Raw genomic sequence first — 18,440 nt, 5'->3', positions numbered from 1 at the left:
AGGCTTCCATATTCTACCCTCCATATAACAATTTAACTCCACAGTTTGAAGGGCATGGCATTCTGACAATTCGTCTAACTTCCTGTTGCCTTGCTGAGTCTCTCTGTTGCAATCGATTTTATGTTTCCTTTTTCTCACATGTGGCTGGAGCCTCTTGTTGAATGAATTTATGCCCCGTTTTTAAATTTCTCTTTGCAGGATCAATAAATGTTGAAGCTGGTGTTTTTTCATCAAGACAGAACTCCATATGCTCGCGAGACGTTAGAGCAAACCTTCCATTTGTCTTCAACAGGCTTCCCTTTTCCAAACTACCAAAACACACAGCATGTGAAGGTCACGATTTGCCTATCACAGTCACTGTTACTGGAATTTGCATTTGTGCTGTCAGACTAAAAATAATGTGAACACAGCAGGCTTTCAGCTGCGGAGAGTGCTGAGTGTTTGCCTCATCCAGCTCGGAGGAGGGAAGGATCTGCAGCAGCAGAAGGAGAAGAAAGGACGCAGAGAGACATAATAGGGAGTAAGGCATCAAGAGGAGGGAGGCGTGCATGCAGTTCAGTGTGAGTATGTGTTGTTTCTAACAGTGGGGTAGGAGGAGAGGAGGAACAGGAGAAGGAGGAGGAAGGGGTGCTTCCTCTTCAGTCTGGGCTGAGCTGCTGATGTATCCCAGCAGCCCCGCTCCGTAGCAACAGGAAACCTTGGTATAAAAAGCCGCGTTGCAGGGGGAACCCTCCTAAGTGTCTCTCAGTCGCAGCATGACCAGGACCAAGAGCCTGAGAGTGTGGACTTAACAAAACAATGCCCAGCCTAATCGTCGAACCACTCAACACACAGCACTTCATCATGGACAGAGATGACAGGAAGAGAAACAAGAACATGTGAGTGAAACTGAGCCAGGGTTTCCAGTAAATCTGCTGACTTGCGGCTCGACGAAAAATCTTTCCTTTTTTTTAAATTAATGTATCTACATAATTTGCAAAAGCGATGTTTTGCTTTGTCAGTTCTCACGACAAACCTTTCAGACATGAGAGCACACACACGACTATGATGGAAGCTTCATGATATCTTCTGAAAATAGTTATGAATAATGTAAAGTAACTTTGCGACACTTTCCTAATGCTAACATGCCCAACGTGCTTTGACTGATCCACTTGAAGCTAATTTAACAGCCGCAGGCATATATTCATGTATTTCCTATGTCTACACAGTGGAAAAAACTTCATGTGCCGACTCCAGTGCATGTTCTCACACTCATCAAGCTCTGAGAGGTAAGGAGACTTATGGAGTGTTTTGCATACATTTCAGTTTTAAAATAGCCAGCCTGCTCCTATCATTTCCATCTATGGCATCATGAAAGGATTCAAATGAACTAGAGACACCATGTTTGCTTTGGCACAGCACACACGCACGCCAGCATATCCCATGGTTTGACATTTTTGAATGAATTTGATAAGCACATCTGCTATGCTTTCTCGAATAGACTGCTTCTGTGTCCTTACTGCCCTTGCAGTTCTCCCCAGCTTTATTTTACCCAAATTTGATTCTGCTTCAGTAATCTAACTTGCATTCTCTCCCAGCAGGCTAAGTTTAGAAGATACCCAACAATGGTCACAGTCACTGGAACGGCTTCTGGAGTCTAAATGTAGGTTGCTTTTTCCCCAAAGGGATGAAAATGCTGCTACAAGAGCAAACTATGTTTGGCAGTTTGAGAGTTTACAGAGGATAATTGTTTTTTTTTGTTTTAAGAAAGTTGAACGAGGGTGTTATCTGTCCTTCACGCTTGGTGTGTTTTCTGTTTTCCGCAGATGGTCTGGCTACTTTTCGCAACTTTCTCAAATCTGAATACAGCGATGAGAATATTGAGTTCTGGCTCACCTGTGAGGATTACAAGAAGATCAAGTCTTCATTCAGAATGTCCTCAAGAGCCAAAAAGATTTATGAGCAGTTCATCAAAGCAGAATCTCCTAAAGAGGTAAATCCAGATGTTCTTTATGTACGTTCTATCGGATTGAAAAGTGAAGATGCATATTGAGCACTGGCAGTATTGAATAGTGCCTGCTCAAATGTTGAATCTCAGATCTCTCGCTGTTGGCTCAAATCCGCTCATTCCTATCTATCTGCTTCATTCCAGATCAACATTGACTATCACACCCGAGAGCAGATCAAAAGGAATGTCAAGACTCCCACCATGCACTGCTTTGATGACGCTCAGAAGATAGTTTACGGGCTGATGGAAAGAGACTCGTACCCGCGGTTCCTCCGCTCGGACATTTATAGAACTCTCCTGGAAAACCTCGCCGCCGACGCCACGAAGGGATGAAGGCACGCTCAGGGGGAGACAGAAAGGACATAAAACCCATAACTGGAATGTTTGAGCTCCTCAGGAGGAAGGACTGACAACGAACAAGGAAGGAGGGTTGACCCGCACACACACACACACACAGGCCTCACACTTCAGCATCGTCACCTGATTCAGAAGCAGCCTGTGCCTTAGCCCCATCCTGAGAGGATCCCAACACCAAGCGCTTCACACCCGAGGACTATGTAACAAGAGGAAGAATAAGAACCATGGCCAGCCTTAATGATAATGACCCTGTAGCATGTGATTGCACTGGATGAGAAGTCTGTGTAAGTAGGCAAATTGACCACTATGAATGAATCAGCAGGGCGACTGACGCCCGCTCTGACGGTGGAGCTGCGTAAGCACAACGTGCAGTGGACCTCCTTTGGCCTTCTTTGCAGAGGTGTTTCCTGTGCTGATAAAGATAGGAGGATGTAAGATGCAACGCTCACACTCGAGTTGTCGTGTGTGTGTGTGTGTGTGTGTGTGTGTGTGTGTGTGTGTGTGTGTGTGTGTGTGTGTGTGTGTGTGTGTGTGTGTGTGAACGAGAGAGTATTTAGTTGTAGCTTTTAACTGCCACTGACACAGAATAAGCTGTCGCAATAAGAGCTGGCCAATTATCTAATGACAGCACTAAGGAAGCCAGCAAATCCATAGCGGACAGAGGACTCAATAGCGATATGTCATCCTGAGTAAAGTGTTGTTGGAGGCCACTTAGTTCTGCAAGAGGTGTTCTGGGACACTTTAAAAGGAGATTTTTCATTCTTTTCCTTTCTTTTTCCTTTCTTTCTTTTTTTTTTTTTTAATTTTGGACCGAAAAGGGGTTTTAATAACTGATACTAATATTTTTTAATTCAAGCTGCCTATGGGTGATAGCTGTGCCACTATTCAATATATATAAGATTCATCCGCTTCAAACAAAGAACTAAAGTAGTTGGTATTCTTATTTCAATAGAAGCATTAATATGTTTTTAACGAGGACAAAACATAATTAGAATCATCACGTGGAATCTGGGCGAAGTTCCCATTTTAGGCCGGTGACGTCTAATAATGCCTCAGCACACGACCACTGGCTGTTGTCTTAGCATAAACCAAATTCTCACAGCACTCACAGTGTCAAAGGTTTTGATTTTATGTAAAAAAAACTATTTGAGTGGAATTACTATAGAGATAGAATATTTCACCTTGCATGATAGAATGTTAAAACTCCTCGTATACCCCGAGAATATGCCTTGTTATTGCTTGCCAAAGCATGTTGTTTGAATGTATTCTTAGGCATCCTTAGGAGTTCATAGTTAACTTAAAGGTTAAACAGTGTATTATTTATTGTTAATTGTCACCATTTGAGTACAAAGTTTGTTGCAGTGTTGAAGTGCTTGTTAAAATGTTAGTGATTTGAATGACATTAAATTATTTCAATTGCCTTCTTGGAATAACGTGAAATTCTTTAGCAACACACAAACACACACCCACACACTAAGTTTTCATCACTTTCGGGGCATTACAGACTTACTCTAACCATAACCATTACTTGCCTAACCCTGACCCTGACCCTGACCCTGACCCGTACCCTAACCTTACCCTTAACCTTAACCTAACCTTAACCCAAGTCTTCAGCCTAAAATGAATGATTTACATTATGGGGACCTGCATTTTGTCCACGCACACACACACTAGAGTCTCTGGTCTCTGGTTTTACACATTACGGCCTTCAGCGCTTTGTGCTGTGAAATTTATTCTCGTGGTCTGTTTAAAGAAGATGGCAACACACTTGCAGTGAAATAGATCTTAAAACATGGCATTAGAAAATTAATGGGATGTTTGCATAATGATTGTCTGTTATATGTTTAAAGCAATACGCCACCGCATAAGCATGGAAACATACAGCCTGTGCCAAGTTCTGGTGGGCCGAAGACTTATTTTCACTGTTATGGAGAAGCAACTTCAGTGCAGCTGTTGGCAAGGTTTATTACTCCATCCTCCAAACTGACAAAGTATATATACAGTATAATTTTTGAAGATAGACTGCCCGGTCTCTTATATTCAAACATTTTCAGCATTTTAATGTCTGGGTTGCTTTCAAGATGGGCATTTAACATGAGAAAGCAAGCACAGATATACAGTAAATAAGAAGATAATCCACCCACAGTAACAAAGTATTTCTAAGAAAACACAGCACTGGCTTGGTGGATCTGAATTTCACTTCTGTTATCAAACTTCATGGGACACATTAAAACTTATCCTTGAGTTATCTGACAAAAGATATTGAGTGCTTGGAGTTTCCTGTTATCTGTTTTTTTGTTTTTCTTTCTTTTTTTTTATCACCTAAAGCCATCTGTTGACTTGAAAACGAAGTGCTTAAGTGATATGTGATCTTTCAGAAACAGGAAGGGCCGGACTTCCAGTTTCTTATGAAATCAGTCATTGTGAGAAATGAGATTTTCTCTGAAATGTAACCACACGGCATAATGAAATACTGTACTATTCAACAGTGGTGATGGTAAAATTTGCCTTTGCTCTTTGTTTATTTTGCTTAAAGTCATTCAAATGTGGAAAAAAGTAATTTGTTCATTGCAGAGATTCACATTAATCGTTGTGCCTTTGTGTCAGAAGCATTGAAATTGTGATTAGCCAAAATGCTTTTAGCTCAGAGCTGTAGGATTGACACAGAATAGGAAATACACAGTGAGTGTCTCCCTCTTCCTTTTTTCTGTTGATCTTGAACAGTGCAGCAGGTTGAGAGGTTTCTCTGGCAAACTCTTTTTTCTGATACACGTGTGCAAGACAGGAAGGAAGATCTGAACAGAACTTGTTAAGCACTGTTTGGTCTTAGTCTTTGAGAGCGTCACTCACACACACACACACACACACACACACACACACACACACACACACAGGCATTTAAAATATGAGTGAAAGAGCCTCATGATGTACTTTCTGTGTTCCTTATTGGAATGCTGTCCAGCTGAAAAGGCTTCATTTGAACACACCAAGCAATTAAATAAATCAATAAAAAAAGACACAAAGCCTGTTCTAATTTTCCTGAAGGCCTTGTTATCTCACACTGGCTACAGGCTGGGTGTGAAGACAATTTGAGACTGTTTTTACAAATTTAAAGTTTACTACCTGTTGGGTAACTAATACAGTAAAGGTTGCACAGTTTCTATGTAAAACTTAGATTCATCCACTCCACAAAATAAAAATTGAGCCAAATCAGTTGATTTCACCAAGAGAAGTCACATCGAGTCGAATATCTGTATTTATTCCATTATAAACTGCAGAAAATCTAATAAGACAAGGCACAATGGCCGTATAGTTGGATGCTGTAAAACACAGACAGCAATGCATTGATTAGAGTAGATTAGATTAGATTCTACTTTATTGTCTTCGTCAGAGTGCAACATGGAGTTAAACAATGCAGTTTAGCATCTAACCAGAAGTGCAACTAGTCAATATCCAAATACATGCAAGTGGTGCAATTGGCACAAAGTTTAAACAGTATGAGGTAGGTGCAAGTAATTTCTATGAAACCATAAAACATGTGCAACACGGTATGTAAACAGGTGACGTGCAAAAGGTAGTAAGTGGCTATGTAATGTACGTTATATGTAATATGGTGCCACAACATTAGCTTCTGTGGCTAACAGCTGTATGCGTCATTGGTCGCGCACACGTCGTACACATTTAATGCCAATTCTGCAAATATATTGAACATGTTTCAGAGTCTGCATGTAACCTCCACCTTTCAAAAGCTCAAAGATAAAAATAAAAACTAAATTGATGGAAGTGTAGAGCAGTATGGGATCAGATCAGAGCATTTTCTTGTTTGTAAGCCTTTGCATATGCAATGCACCACTCATAAACTTAGGTCACTTTGTGCAAATGTACAAATTATTATTAGCATTAATAATAATAATAATAATAATAATAATAATAATAATAATAATAATAATAATAATAATAATAAACCTTTGTTTAACCAGGTCAGTCCCAATAAGATCACTAAGTCTCTTTTTCAAAGGAGCCAAGATAGCGGCATTATACACATTATACCGTTTCAACCAGCATGCATGTAAACAGTAAAACACAAAACATCCAGTATCAACTCACAGAACCAATGCCTAAGAAAGAAGAAGATCTACATAAGGAAGTAATTATAAGTTCTAGTTGACTACATTTTTAAATGTCCTAATTGAGATCAGCCTATCTAGCTGCAGATCTGTCTGCAAGGGGTTCCGGCCCACAAGGGCAGAGAACAATATGAAGGTATCATTTGTGCTCAAACAGTAGCTACTAGTTTTGATTGTGAAATACCCACAAAGATATGATGGAGTAGCAATCCAATAATGGATTTATAAATGAATATGTACCAGTGAGTGAGTCTGTGCGATACTAATGAAGGCCACTGAACTCTGGCATATAGAGTGCAATGGATGAGTGAGAGCTTTGCAGCCTGTGACTAACCTCAGAGTGCTGTGGTACACTGTATCCAGCTGATGCAAGCACTGGGCATGCACAGCTACTTTTGTCTCCTTGGAAACATGTTTGTATTCACAAATACATGCGGCAGGGCTTGCATGGTGAGGAAGTTGGGATGAGCAGCCTGTCAGCACACCTGCAGGTGGCTTACTGTAATGCAGATACAGTCTATGATTGATTCAATGGCCCTCCCATCAAAAACACAGACACTGCCTCACATACGGGTGGAAACCAAACACCAACATTATGCAGTGTACTCTGATAATTGGTAAGTCTTCACTTGTTAGTCTACATTTCTGATGGGGTGCTGCCTCCACGTACATGCTGATAAACTGATCCAAATATGATCTCTTACAGGCAGAGTGAATTCTTTGATGTCATCTTGTGTGTGTACTCTCTGTGCTGACTTCCACATGTAGTACATACACACTTATAGGGCTCCCTCATACAGTAACTGTGACTGGTGCATTTTGGCTGCAGTTCTCCAGACAAACATTAGCAGACTGATTAAAAATGGATCACAACTAACTAGACACAGCTGCAGCATCCATGTGTTTATTGCTTTATGGTGCTGTTTGCACTTTCTCTATGCACACCACCTACCTACCTACCAAGCTAGGAAATCATGGGAAACAGTCCCTGCTTGTTCTAAACCATGTGCTATTCTTAAATTTATGCCAATGACACAAATCTACAACATCAAGGTGTCAATTACAGTAATTTAGCTTTGAAGCCGATAAACCTGCGAAACCTTACATCATATATTTTCAAAGAAGCCATTATCCAAAACTTTAATGGGTAATTTGATAGCTTATTTGGCACATGTTATCTGTTAGTTGAAAAAAGCTGCCTCTCTATCAGGTGTCAGGATTCCCTGGAACACACCACAGCTTGGCTGGCAAATGTACAGTTTTTATTTTGGCCACGTCGTCCACAAACGGCTCGTCACTGTTGGCTGTTGAAGAGAGGACAAGGATCGGTCTATCAATCACGTTTCCCTCAGCCTCAAGCGGAAAAGAAAGGCATAACTATGAGTAATGAAGCCCACTTTCAAAGTGTCCATCCAATTAATGGAACTGTAGCAGTCGACGGTTTTGTATGTGAAGAGATTTCCTAATTGGTGAGTTGACTGAGCTGGAGCCACAAGGAGAGCCAAAGACAAGGACAAAAATGATTTGGTGGCTCTGAGGCTGTTTTCAGCTAAATGAGCAACTGTCTTCAGCATGTGATAAATGCCTCGTGACAAGAAATTATTATGCCCTTACTTAAATTTGCTTAAGTGTAACTCACACAGACGCCTGGCAGCCTGCAGTACTCGTCCATTATTTCTGATACTGACAATAAAAACATCCATTTGAAATGCCAACATGAAGCCAGATGTAATTTGAAAAGGTTTAAGCCAGTGATGATTCAGAAAACATGATTAAATAGTTTAGTTAATCACAAAATGTACTCCCTGTGTGATTGCTGCAGTGTCCTCTTGTCGTCTTGGCCCTGCTGTCTCTCTGGTACGCTGCCCTTGCACACTGCTATATATTCTAGATGAGGGCTCAATGCTGACAAGAAGAAATACGAGAGAGAACTCGGGTTTGTTTCCTAATATGATTAGTCCACTTATAATGATGATCCTGGAGCAGAGGAGAACAGGAAAGGCACAGAAGAGGATGAACTATATGTTACAAACTTACTGAAAGGTCACACCCGGTGGCACAAAGCCCAGAGGATGACAATATATACAGCAACAAGGGTGTTGGTGATACAAGTAGCAATAGAGTTTCATAGGTGTGTAGAGACAAACAAAGCAGGCTTAGCGTTTTCAAAGCACTAAAAAGCCTCTCTAGCCTCCTGTACAAACAATGTAAAATGCAGGTAAGCTGTTTTAAAACATATTTTATATTTATGTTACCTGTTGAGGGTCAATATTAACATTCATTGATTGCATTTTGGAGGATATTATTCATTATTAAAGGTAATCAAGTTCAGTCATTTTTCTTTCAAAGCATTTTGGCAAATGTTGCAGCTCAACGTTTTAAGAATATATGCTCATCCAGTTTCTTGTGCAGAGTGAGATCATAAGATTGATACCACTTTTATAAGTGTCCCTTAAATCTGAAGCTGGAGCCAGGAGACAGCTTGAAGACAGGGGGAAACAGCTAGCTTGGCTCTGTCCAGATTTTTAAAAATCCACCCTCCAGCACTCGTAAATCTTACCAATGAAGGGATTTTTTTCTTGATTATCTCATTATATGTTGATTGTTTAATTCCCATGGCTTTACAGAGTTATATACATCTTCTGGGTTTCATACAGACCTTCATACAGACAGATATTATAGTGGTATAAATTGTCTTGTGTCCCTCTGGGAAAAAACATAGGATGGACAGCACAGTGAGTCTTTGGTCAGCTAACTTCAACTTATATGCTGATATTGACTCTATAGACCTTGCTTTTGTACTGTATTTAGGAGCATTTTGCCTGTGTTGCCCATATACTGACTTGTGTTGAGTTAATTTAGGAGATGTTTGTGTTTATTGGTCCTATGTTTTATTGGTGTCAGTGAATTTGTATTGCTTTGGTTGGCAGCAGAGCAATAAAATATCCTCTTGTATTTCCTTTTCTGTATGTGTTATCTCTTTTTTATGTGTTGTGTACTGACCAAATTTCCCCCCATGGATCATGGTGAAGTTTATGCTTTGCCACAGTCAGTGGCCAAAGATGTCAGAGGATGAAAAATGAATGAGCAAATTAATATATAATGATGTGTACAGTGGTTATGTAGTCTGACAACAGGATGGACAACTTTCCACTGCAGAGCTTAGAGCACGCTGGGACTTGCAAAACTTCTCAGCAGAAGTATTTTACTGCAGTTGAACTTTCATATAAGACATGCCATGATCTGATTCTGCAGCCACCAAGTCAGCCATTATGGTGAGGAGGTTGGAGGGCTGTGCTTGTGCTAATAAAACATGGTCATAATATGTAACTGTTGTGCTACTTCGCTTCTAACAGGCACATTATATGTAGGGAAGTGGCAGAAGGCAGATACTGTACCGCCTGCTGTAACAGAGAAACAACCCAACCTAACAGAACTCATATTAGTCAACATGTGTTACTATCAGAGGAGCATGCATTGCTCAGGGCAGGAAGGTTAGTATCTACAGTTCCTGTCCTAGCCTGCCCAATATTGTCAAGTACAGGAAAGGGAGGTTACAGTCAAGTCACAACTCAACCTTTCACCACTGCAGGTCTCAGGTACACAGGAGGAGATAGCCCTTAGGTCATCAAGGAATCAACCTGTACATGACCATTACAAAGACACACCCTGACAGTGATAAGCAGGTAACACTCCACCAGTTACGCTGCTCTCCTCCAGTAAAATCTGCACTTGCTTTGGTGTAGCCAATCCCATACATTCATACATACATACATTCTTATTGTACGTAGAATGTAGGCTAATTTTTACAGCATACTGCTTTTTCAGTCAGTCCTGTTTTTGTCTTACTGGAGCACCCTCCAAGATAAATGATAAATGAGCCGTCCCACTTTCATTTCTTTGTGCATTACAGTACGGGACAGCAGGGTCAATCAAACTCATGCTTTAGATTTTGTCTCTGAGTCAATGACATCTTTGAGTATTCTCAAATTTGTCAAGGCATACTCAAAACCTGCTTAAAATTGAAATATTGAATTGGGAGACAGCCAGTGCGATAACAGTTCCTTCTCTAACATAACGACCTCTGTATTCCAGTGGCTAGGTAAATGGGAGACATGGGAAGTTAATGAAGGATAGGTGTTGTGTAGCACAAGACTGTAACAGCCAGTAAGAGGATGGAGCCTTTCAACATAAAAAATACTTGTGCTGCCACTCTGTCTTTAACTGCCTTTTTTTCTTTCTTTACATCTCTTTTTCTCAATGCTGAAAGAATAGACTGAACTGCATTGATTAATTATAAATAAACCAGAACTGTATCTCTATATGCCATATTGGTGAAAAGCATTTGATAGACATTCAGGAAACATTTCAGGTTTAACAAGGTGTCTGGGAGCGAACCATCCAGCTCTGACCTGGATTCCATGTGAGAGGCTTTGCAGAATGAACGTGCAGAGATCAGGTGCAGCTGTCCTGTTCGAGTTTTATCCCACGTTTAGTGGAACTTTAATCATGAGTTTCAGCTTTGCTGCCAAAATGGAAAGTCAATTTCAGAGTGGTTGCTAACCATTACTTTTCTTTCAATTATTTTCACCTCTTGATTGATTCGGGCTGAGTGCATCTGCAGCATAGATATTTTCTACACTCTGTAGTAAATACACACAATAGCTGTGTTGCTTGTCCACTCTGCCTGCCTGGCAAACATGTTTTTCTTCTAAAAGTTATGCTGGTGGTCTCCCTTGACGTCCATGGTCTTGTTCACTTTCTTCAAGCACTTGATGCAGCTTTAGGCACTTGGTGTTGCAGCTAAGCAAAAAACTAAAGCCCATAGATGGGTTAAGAGTGCAGCTGGGCTTTCTGAATACTGCAACTTCCAAACACAAAGAGGACAAACTCTGCAAGCCAGTGCTGGGAATCACCTTCTGCGTAAGGCCCTCTGGACAGAACTCGTGCCTTAGTGGAAACTTGGCACTGCTTTTCATCCACTGCTAAACAGACGGCTGCTTACACACAGTCTGCACATCATAATAAACACACGAGGTGAACACCGTGTTTTCACCCAGCAGAGCCAGTGATAACCACAACACAACACAGCAGGTGACGCAGATGCATTATAGCTCAGATAACCCAGAACAAATTGTGATTGCTCTTTACATACGTATGTGTGTCCTGTTCTTACATAGAGTGGTTTTGGGATATGATGTTGATCTTAATCTACATTGTTACTGGAATAAGGAGTTCACTGTGCTTAAATGGTAGGTTTCTCAAGCAGAGACTGACAGGAAATTTCTTGCAAAACTTTTGCAGTGTGATCCAGTTTGATATGCAGATTGTCAAACTAACCAGAGCATGCATTCAACATGTGTTGCAATGTTTTCTCACTTCTAACTAGTATTTTTGCCCTTCTGTTACTTAATTCCTGCTTAATTATACATGTTTATTTATCATTAGATTTACTTTGGACTTGTGCATTACTTTTCCACTGAAATATCACGCAGACAAATTGCACCTATAACAGAATGACAAAACATTTTTTAATGAACGCAGCTCTATATGCAAACAATGACCGAATGGAAACATGGCAGGGATGGTGCCCAGTGGAGATGGTACTAGTGACTCATCTACTGCATCTGAAAACCAGACCTGCAGGTTTCACTGAACAACAATTACGCATTTGATTCATCTGATGTCCCACTACGTCTGTAAAAACAAATGGAATGTGCTTGTCTACTGTGCATACAAGGAAACACAGTTCTCACTTGACGTCTGGTATATTTAGCAATTATACTGATCACCTGCGCTGGAATCAATATGAAATGTTCAATCTATCCAAGACAGCTGGCAGTTATTTAGTTTGCTCCTGACAAGCTGGGATAGCAAACATTTGCTGCTGAAGATTATATACTGCATCACTGGCCTAGTAACAAAAATAGGTGACACTAAATCTATGTATTGAATCTATATCATGATGTGCATTTGGGTCCATTAATCAGCATTTTTATATCACAAAAGTGAAGTGATGTATGGATGAACCGACAGAGAATCAGCCAATCCTGCAGCTCTAGGAAGCTTGTTAGTATCTTCTAACCCACTGCTTTGGTTTTCTGGCTCATCAGTTCCTTTTCCAGCAGCAGTGGGCAGCTCTTTTTAGAAGAAAGGATTAAAAAAGATTTGAAGAAAAAAAAAAAAAGCTCAGATAAACCAAGCCAACACTACTTGTTCGGCATGAAACAGCCATAGACTCTAGTCTACACCAAACATATGCATAACTTTAAGTCTTAATAAAATTTAAACAAGTGAGTTACATAAAAATCCATCCCTGTACAGTTGTCCTCAACAGTGACTGTTTCTTGTACCAGGCTGTAAACATATTTATTTCTCTTGCAGAGTTGGGCATTTTAATTATTCAGATTGATTTTGGAGCCAGCCTTGAGTGACCATTCGAGGAACTGCAGTTTTGTCACTTCCACGCTGGCCTCATTTCTGAGCCCTGGAGTTTGCCGCTCGGAAACAGCAAAAGTCAGTGACGAGCTGGTGAAGAGAGTCAAACAACTGGCAGCTTAAGTGACCCAAACAGCTAAAAGGAGAGTGAATATTAAACTCACATTTCTCACGTGGACAAGAAATAAAATGTACATAAATACTCAAAGTGCTAAAACTGCTCCATGTCTTCGTTAGTAAAAAAAAAGAGCTTATCCTTAGAGAGGATAATAGATCTGAAGTCTGCCTTTTCCGTCCATTGTGGAGTTCTTCAATCCCAAGTGGCCAAAAACATCAATGCTGCTTTAACTACACAGCTAAAAGACTTAAGCACGTCAAGGTTGAAACAGAGTTAACAGGCTTACAGATACGGTTTCTTTAAGATGTCTAGGTTACATAAAACCAAGATGATCAAAATTTCAGACAGCACTGAACTTGCGTCAGTGGATCATGTGTTGGCTGTTGCATTCATACATAAAATGGACACTTCTCCCTAAAACTGCCGATACCCTCATGCCAACACACTTAAAGCTCCCTCTAACCTCCTCCTATGGTGTGGAAGCTTGGGGTGTTGTTGACTTTAATAAGATCTTAAGTTCATGCATGTGTTTGTTGACGGGGGATCAGTTCTCCTAGCAGCAACAGATTCTTTGAGCTCCCTCGAAGAGCAAATCTAACAGTATATCTCGTTGCTATATATGGTTAGCTCCTTGACCAAAGTGTTGCTGACTGACAGACCCGGCCTCACACTGACATGAAGTTCAAGCTACACTCTGAAATATGGCTACTGAGGTACTGCTGAAGTGAGTTAACACAGATGTCTTACAAAAACCCTTCACTTTTCAACAGAAATCATCCCAGTCTTACCAATTAATGCAGAGACATCTTTTGACCTGAAAACCACCACTGGGCTCGAATGCTGATGATGGACAGACTGATTCTGTTAAAGTTTTTTATGGCCTATGAGAGGAATGTAAAACAATGCCTTCAGCAGTGCCACCATGTTTTTAAACACTCTGTAAAGGTAAGAGAATATTGCATCTTATCTATCTCAACATGTCATCATGAAAAAGGCAATACTTCATGAACCCGCCCTGTGTGAGTAATCCATTAAACATTAACATTGCAGGTAGTGTTGCAAAGCCACAATGAAGCAATTGTACAGCATGTCGGAGACTGTCACGTGAGGGACAACAGCTTGCGGAACCAGGAACGGTAATTTTATGGCTAAACGTGATGCACGTGCTTGCTGCTGTGCTTTTCTGCTGCTTTCATTTAAAAATATACTTTGTTTTCGAATTTCTAAAATAGTTGGAGAGTAAAAGTATTAATGCCTCAGATGCTTTGTGAATATGTCTGGATACAAATCACAGACCACTTGCAGTTTTGCAAGATGCTCTCAAAATGCAAAAAAAGATGGAAAAAGCCTGAAGAAAGGAGAGAAAAGTCCCATCACTCCCTGACAGATCTTTATTTTAGGAGTAGGGGCATAGAGTCTGCAAAGTACGTCACATCTTGACCTTACGCTTAAAAATGGAAGCCTGCAGGAAACTCAGGGAGGGAATGTTTATGCAGTGACAGCCTATCATTGCCTCAGGCCCTGAGAGTCATACCAGGGCAAGTCACTGTTTACACAGCGAGAGCCAATCACGTTAAGGACCTGTCATTCCAGGCCCGCCTCTTGCCTGTCACACTCCACGGCTGGAGACAAAGTATAAAGTTGGCTGATAAGTCAACAGGGAGAAGGAGAGGAGATTGAACCATGAGAGAGAACCTTACTAGTGTTTCATCCCAAAGCATGGCGTTCGCTGACTGTATGAATCCCACTGACCTGCCCACAGAGAAGAAGGGAATGAAGTAAGTTCATGTGGTGTTTAATAAGAGTCTTCCTGCTTCTGATCACAATGTGAAAGACATAACTCACAAATTCTCTTTTTTTCTTTCACAGGAGGAAGAACTGGAGGAACAGAATAGGATTTTTCTTGAAGACCAACTCTTCCCAGTCAATATTACACCTAATGAGAAACAGACCGCACAGGTAAGACCTTTAGAATTACAGACACTTTATGTATTGTCTAATTTCTATGCATAAGATCTGGCTTGTGCTTCATGCAGTTGTAGTTTATTTGGTTTTAATTTACCTTATTTTAGTTAACTTTTTTTTTGCCTTTGTGTAATCTTTTTCCATATTTTATTGAACTGCACTTTTTATTTTGGACTTTTTTTTTGTATTGTGTATATTTTGGTATGTATATTATGTAGATGTTGTTTCATGACTAAATAAAATCAAACCAGATTACTATGATTTTATGTCTCAACTGAACTCCTTTAATTTGATCGAGGAGGTGTTTTGCAGCATAGTGTTGTTTTAGTAATAGCAAGTTTTGATAATAAACATAAGGATTTTGCAGCATTACTTCAAAGCTTCATTCAAAAGCAGCAGTTGCCTTATCTATAATTATCTCTAATACCATCCTTCTCTACGTCAGGCCCAGTGCTGATGACGTGAACCAATGGGCGCAGTCACTCGACACCCTGCTCAGTCATAAATGTAAGTCTCATTCGCATTGACAATTGCTGCATGATTACATAAAAGAGCTTCAAAGGTCACAAGGTAGCCGTGTGCTGAATGAGGGCCATTTATTAGCCTTGATTAAACACAGGCTGGAACGGCTTTGCACATACTTTACCTTACAGTCATGGCCAAACAGAGACATGTCCCTCAGCTAAATATGTTACTCGCCTCGTCTTTGACACTTCTTTCTCTTTCTCCCTCCCACAGATGGGAAAACTGCCTTCTATCTCTTCCTGAAGTCAGAGTTCTGCGAAGAGAACATTGAGTTTTGGACGGCCTGTGAGGATTTCATGAACTACACGTCGCACAAAGAGCTGCTGTCCAAGGCCAACAGCATTTACGAGGAGTTCATTAAAAGCGAAGCTCCCAAAGAGGTAACAGCTAACAGATGCTAACACAAGCACACAAGATACTCTTTATTTAAAAATGGATGTCAAAGGCTCATAATGGCTATTTGTTTGGTCACAGATAAACCTGGATTTCCACACCAAAAATGCTATCGTCCAGAGCCTCCATCAGCCCACTGCGACAAGCTTCCTGGCAGCTCAGAGGAAAGTCTACAGCCTGATGGAGAACAACTCCTACCCCAGGTTTATCCACTCCGACCTCTACAGAGGACTGTGCGAAGCTGCCAGGGGAGAGGGAAAGCACATTAAGTCCTAGTCTAACTAGGCACCCAGTCCTGAAGTCATGTGTTTACCACAGTGGCTGTGTGAATAGACAGCTGATGATGTTCATTCCAGGCACTGCCTCGGGATAATAGACCCAAATGCAAATCCTGAGTATAAACATTACGGCAAGTGTGGAAAATGCAAAGCTGAAGCCATTTTTATTCCGTCCTGCAGAGAGCTTTTAACAATGAAGCTGGGACGATTAGGCTGGATGCTATATGCTGCCGCAGGCAGTACACAGAGCATTACTACCGGATTGGATTAAGGTTACATTTTCCTCACAGGGCCATTACCTGAAATTTCTTTACTACGCTATTAGAATTTGGTATTTTGAGCAATGATGCGGTTCAAGAAAAGCTGTTGTAGTGCAACTGCCTTCAAAGCTGAAAACACTTATCAAAACACTTAACTCTTACCGACAATGCTGTTAGAATGTATTTCTGTGCTGGCATCCACTTGAAGACTTTGTGCAGGTGTCATTTACACAGGACATCCTGCGCGACCCTTACATTCATTGCTATATTGCTATGCTAGATTTGCATCTGGGCAATTTTATTTTAATATTCACAATTTCCACAGGAGACTTGAAAATACTGTGAGAATGTTATGTGTTGTAAATATTGTGACATTGCATGTGCTGGATGTGACTTTATTTGGGGCAGCTGGACTGCCCGAGAAATAAATTGTACTTGTCAATGCTGAAATGTCTCTGATGTGCTTATTTCTGAATTCAGTGGAAGAATGTCTGACTTAAACATGGAAGTTCATTGTTGACATATGGGAACAGTGTATGTTACACTTTAAAGGGATAGTTTGGATTATTTGAAATCAGGTTGTATGAGGCATGTTTAATAGTCAGTGTATTATCTGCAGTAGATGGCGGTCTGCACGCCCTCAGTTTAAAGAAGCAACAGGCGAACCAGTGTGAGGAAGCTAAGGCAGGTACTGCTGTAGACTGGGACCAGCAGCAACATGTATGTTAGCCTCCAAAAAAGGCCAACAAATCAATCAATACCAGTTTGACTATACACTATATTTAGAATATTTCCACCGCTTTATCTTGAGACCTTTCTGATAGGAACCAAAGCCATTAACATCACTCTCTCTAAAGCCAGACTCCTGTTTTTGTCAAAGGGTCTGGCTTTAGAGAGAGCAACATTAACAGCTAAACGGCTATTAAAGGGCTGTCTGACGTCATCATAAAGTGGTGAAAATATTCTAAATATAGCGTACACCTGAACTGATATCTACATTTGTCTCTGCTCCCCTCAGTCTACAGCAGTGCCCAGCTCTCTACACCAGTACTCCTACTGCTTTTCCAAACTGGGGCTGTGCCGACCTGCTAATGTAAGTAATACACTGGCTATCGATAAGTACCACTGTTAAAATGACTACATTACTGCTAAAGTTAATACTGGACTGGGCATTGAATTTCTGGCCACTTGAGAGCAGGGTGAACAAGCTGTAAACACAAATACATTATTCTTACATTTTGAGGTTGATATGGCTCACATTTCAGCAAACGCTTGCCTATTAACACATCCATCACATATGGAGCGCTATTATCATTCATTTGGAGTCATGTTTCGGACCATCTGCAGACTGGACCTTCAACATTAACTCTCCTTTAAACTCTTGGTTGGTCTCCACCAACTTTGCCCATCGTTTGATGCTGAGCAGGTACTGTACAGAGGGCTTTTGTTGAGAACTGCTGCCTGCTACTGCTAAACTATGAGAGTGGTGAAAGTGAATGAAAACAGTAAAGCTAGGGGCCGCATAACCAAAACAATAAAGGATGCAAAAAGCTTAGAAGAATCGGGTGATGATTTTCTGCAGGTTCGTCACTACAAGTGAGCCTTTCCCTTATACTGTACGCATCAAGTGTTGATATTAAAATACACATTATAGCAGCTTTCAATAGAGAAAGCTAAAATGCCTAATTAGCTGTTAAAGACAGTGCCAACATGGACTCGTATGTCACTCAGACAGTCCTGAAATATCCCATGAAGCAATATTTTGCAACTCAGAAAGTGGACTTTCCACTGAGTGTTCATTGCTATCTATCTTAAAATATCAAACTTGAGATGGTTTAATGTAATGGTTTAACAGAAAGGTCAGACTCATCCACATATTGTACACACGCTGACATATTTTCAGAGACAATGTCCTCTATGATCAGCTGCATGACGATAACAACATTCTTCATCTTTCCGGAACATTTCGTTCCTTTGTGCGACTAATGGCTG

At 40.7% G+C, this 18,440-nt stretch overlaps 2 protein-coding genes across 3 annotated transcripts; both read left to right on the top strand.

Annotated features, from left to right (window-relative positions):
• Window positions 1-692: 692 nt before the first annotated feature.
• LOC139330576 (regulator of G-protein signaling 21-like) lies at window positions 693-3,765 on the top strand. 2 transcript variants are annotated; one of them, XM_070961553.1, is made up of 5 exons: window positions 693-878; window positions 1,209-1,268; window positions 1,581-1,642; window positions 1,806-1,972; window positions 2,132-3,765. In XM_070961553.1, exons 1-5 carry the CDS (start codon window positions 799-801, stop codon window positions 2,318-2,320), a joined length of 558 nt encoding a protein of 185 aa, XP_070817654.1. In that variant the 5' UTR covers window positions 693-798; the 3' UTR covers window positions 2,321-3,765. The 2 variants fall into 2 exon arrangements, with proteins under 2 accessions (XP_070817654.1, XP_070817653.1); XM_070961552.1 differs by having other exon boundaries at window positions 1,578-1,642.
• A 10,942-nt stretch (window positions 3,766-14,707) lies between these two features.
• Window positions 14,708-16,733, top strand: rgs2 (regulator of G protein signaling 2). Its single transcript, XM_070961075.1, has 5 exons — window positions 14,708-14,805; window positions 14,897-14,986; window positions 15,438-15,499; window positions 15,731-15,897; window positions 15,992-16,733. The coding sequence occupies exons 1-5, from the start codon at window positions 14,711-14,713 to the stop codon at window positions 16,184-16,186; spliced, it is 609 nt and encodes a 202-aa protein (XP_070817176.1). The 5' UTR covers window positions 14,708-14,710; the 3' UTR covers window positions 16,187-16,733.
• Window positions 16,734-18,440: the final 1,707 nt, after the last annotated feature.

Source organism: Chaetodon trifascialis, chromosome 4, assembly GCF_039877785.1.
Source record: "Chaetodon trifascialis isolate fChaTrf1 chromosome 4, fChaTrf1.hap1, whole genome shotgun sequence".
Classification (NCBI taxonomy): domain Eukaryota; kingdom Metazoa; phylum Chordata; class Actinopteri; order Chaetodontiformes; family Chaetodontidae; genus Chaetodon; species Chaetodon trifascialis.
The sequence above is the reverse complement of the archived record's forward strand: the minus strand, read 5'-3'. Positions and strand labels throughout refer to the sequence as shown.

What these genes read in the sequence shown, in the direction of transcription:
- rgs2 (XM_070961075.1), top strand. Translation starts at nt 14,711, where the DNA reads ATGAGAGAGAACCTTACTAGTGTTTCATCCCAAAGCATGGCGTTCGCT. An exon ending in ACAGAGAAGAAGGGAATGAA is followed by an intron (nt 14,806 to 14,896) that starts GTAAGTTCATGT and finishes TTTCTTTCACAG; the next exon opens with GAGGAAGAACTGGAGGAACA. An exon ending in AAAGCGAAGCTCCCAAAGAG is followed by an intron (nt 15,898 to 15,991) that starts GTAACAGCTAAC and finishes GTTTGGTCACAG; the next exon opens with ATAAACCTGGATTTCCACAC.
- LOC139330576 (XM_070961552.1), top strand. Translation starts at nt 799, where the DNA reads ATGCCCAGCCTAATCGTCGAACCACTCAACACACAGCACTTCATCATG. An exon ending in AGGAAGAGAAACAAGAACAT is followed by an intron (nt 879 to 1,208) that starts GTGAGTGAAACT and finishes ATGTCTACACAG; the next exon opens with TGGAAAAAACTTCATGTGCC. An exon ending in ACGGCTTCTGGAGTCTAAAT is followed by an intron (nt 1,643 to 1,805) that starts GTAGGTTGCTTT and finishes TGTTTTCCGCAG; the next exon opens with ATGGTCTGGCTACTTTTCGC.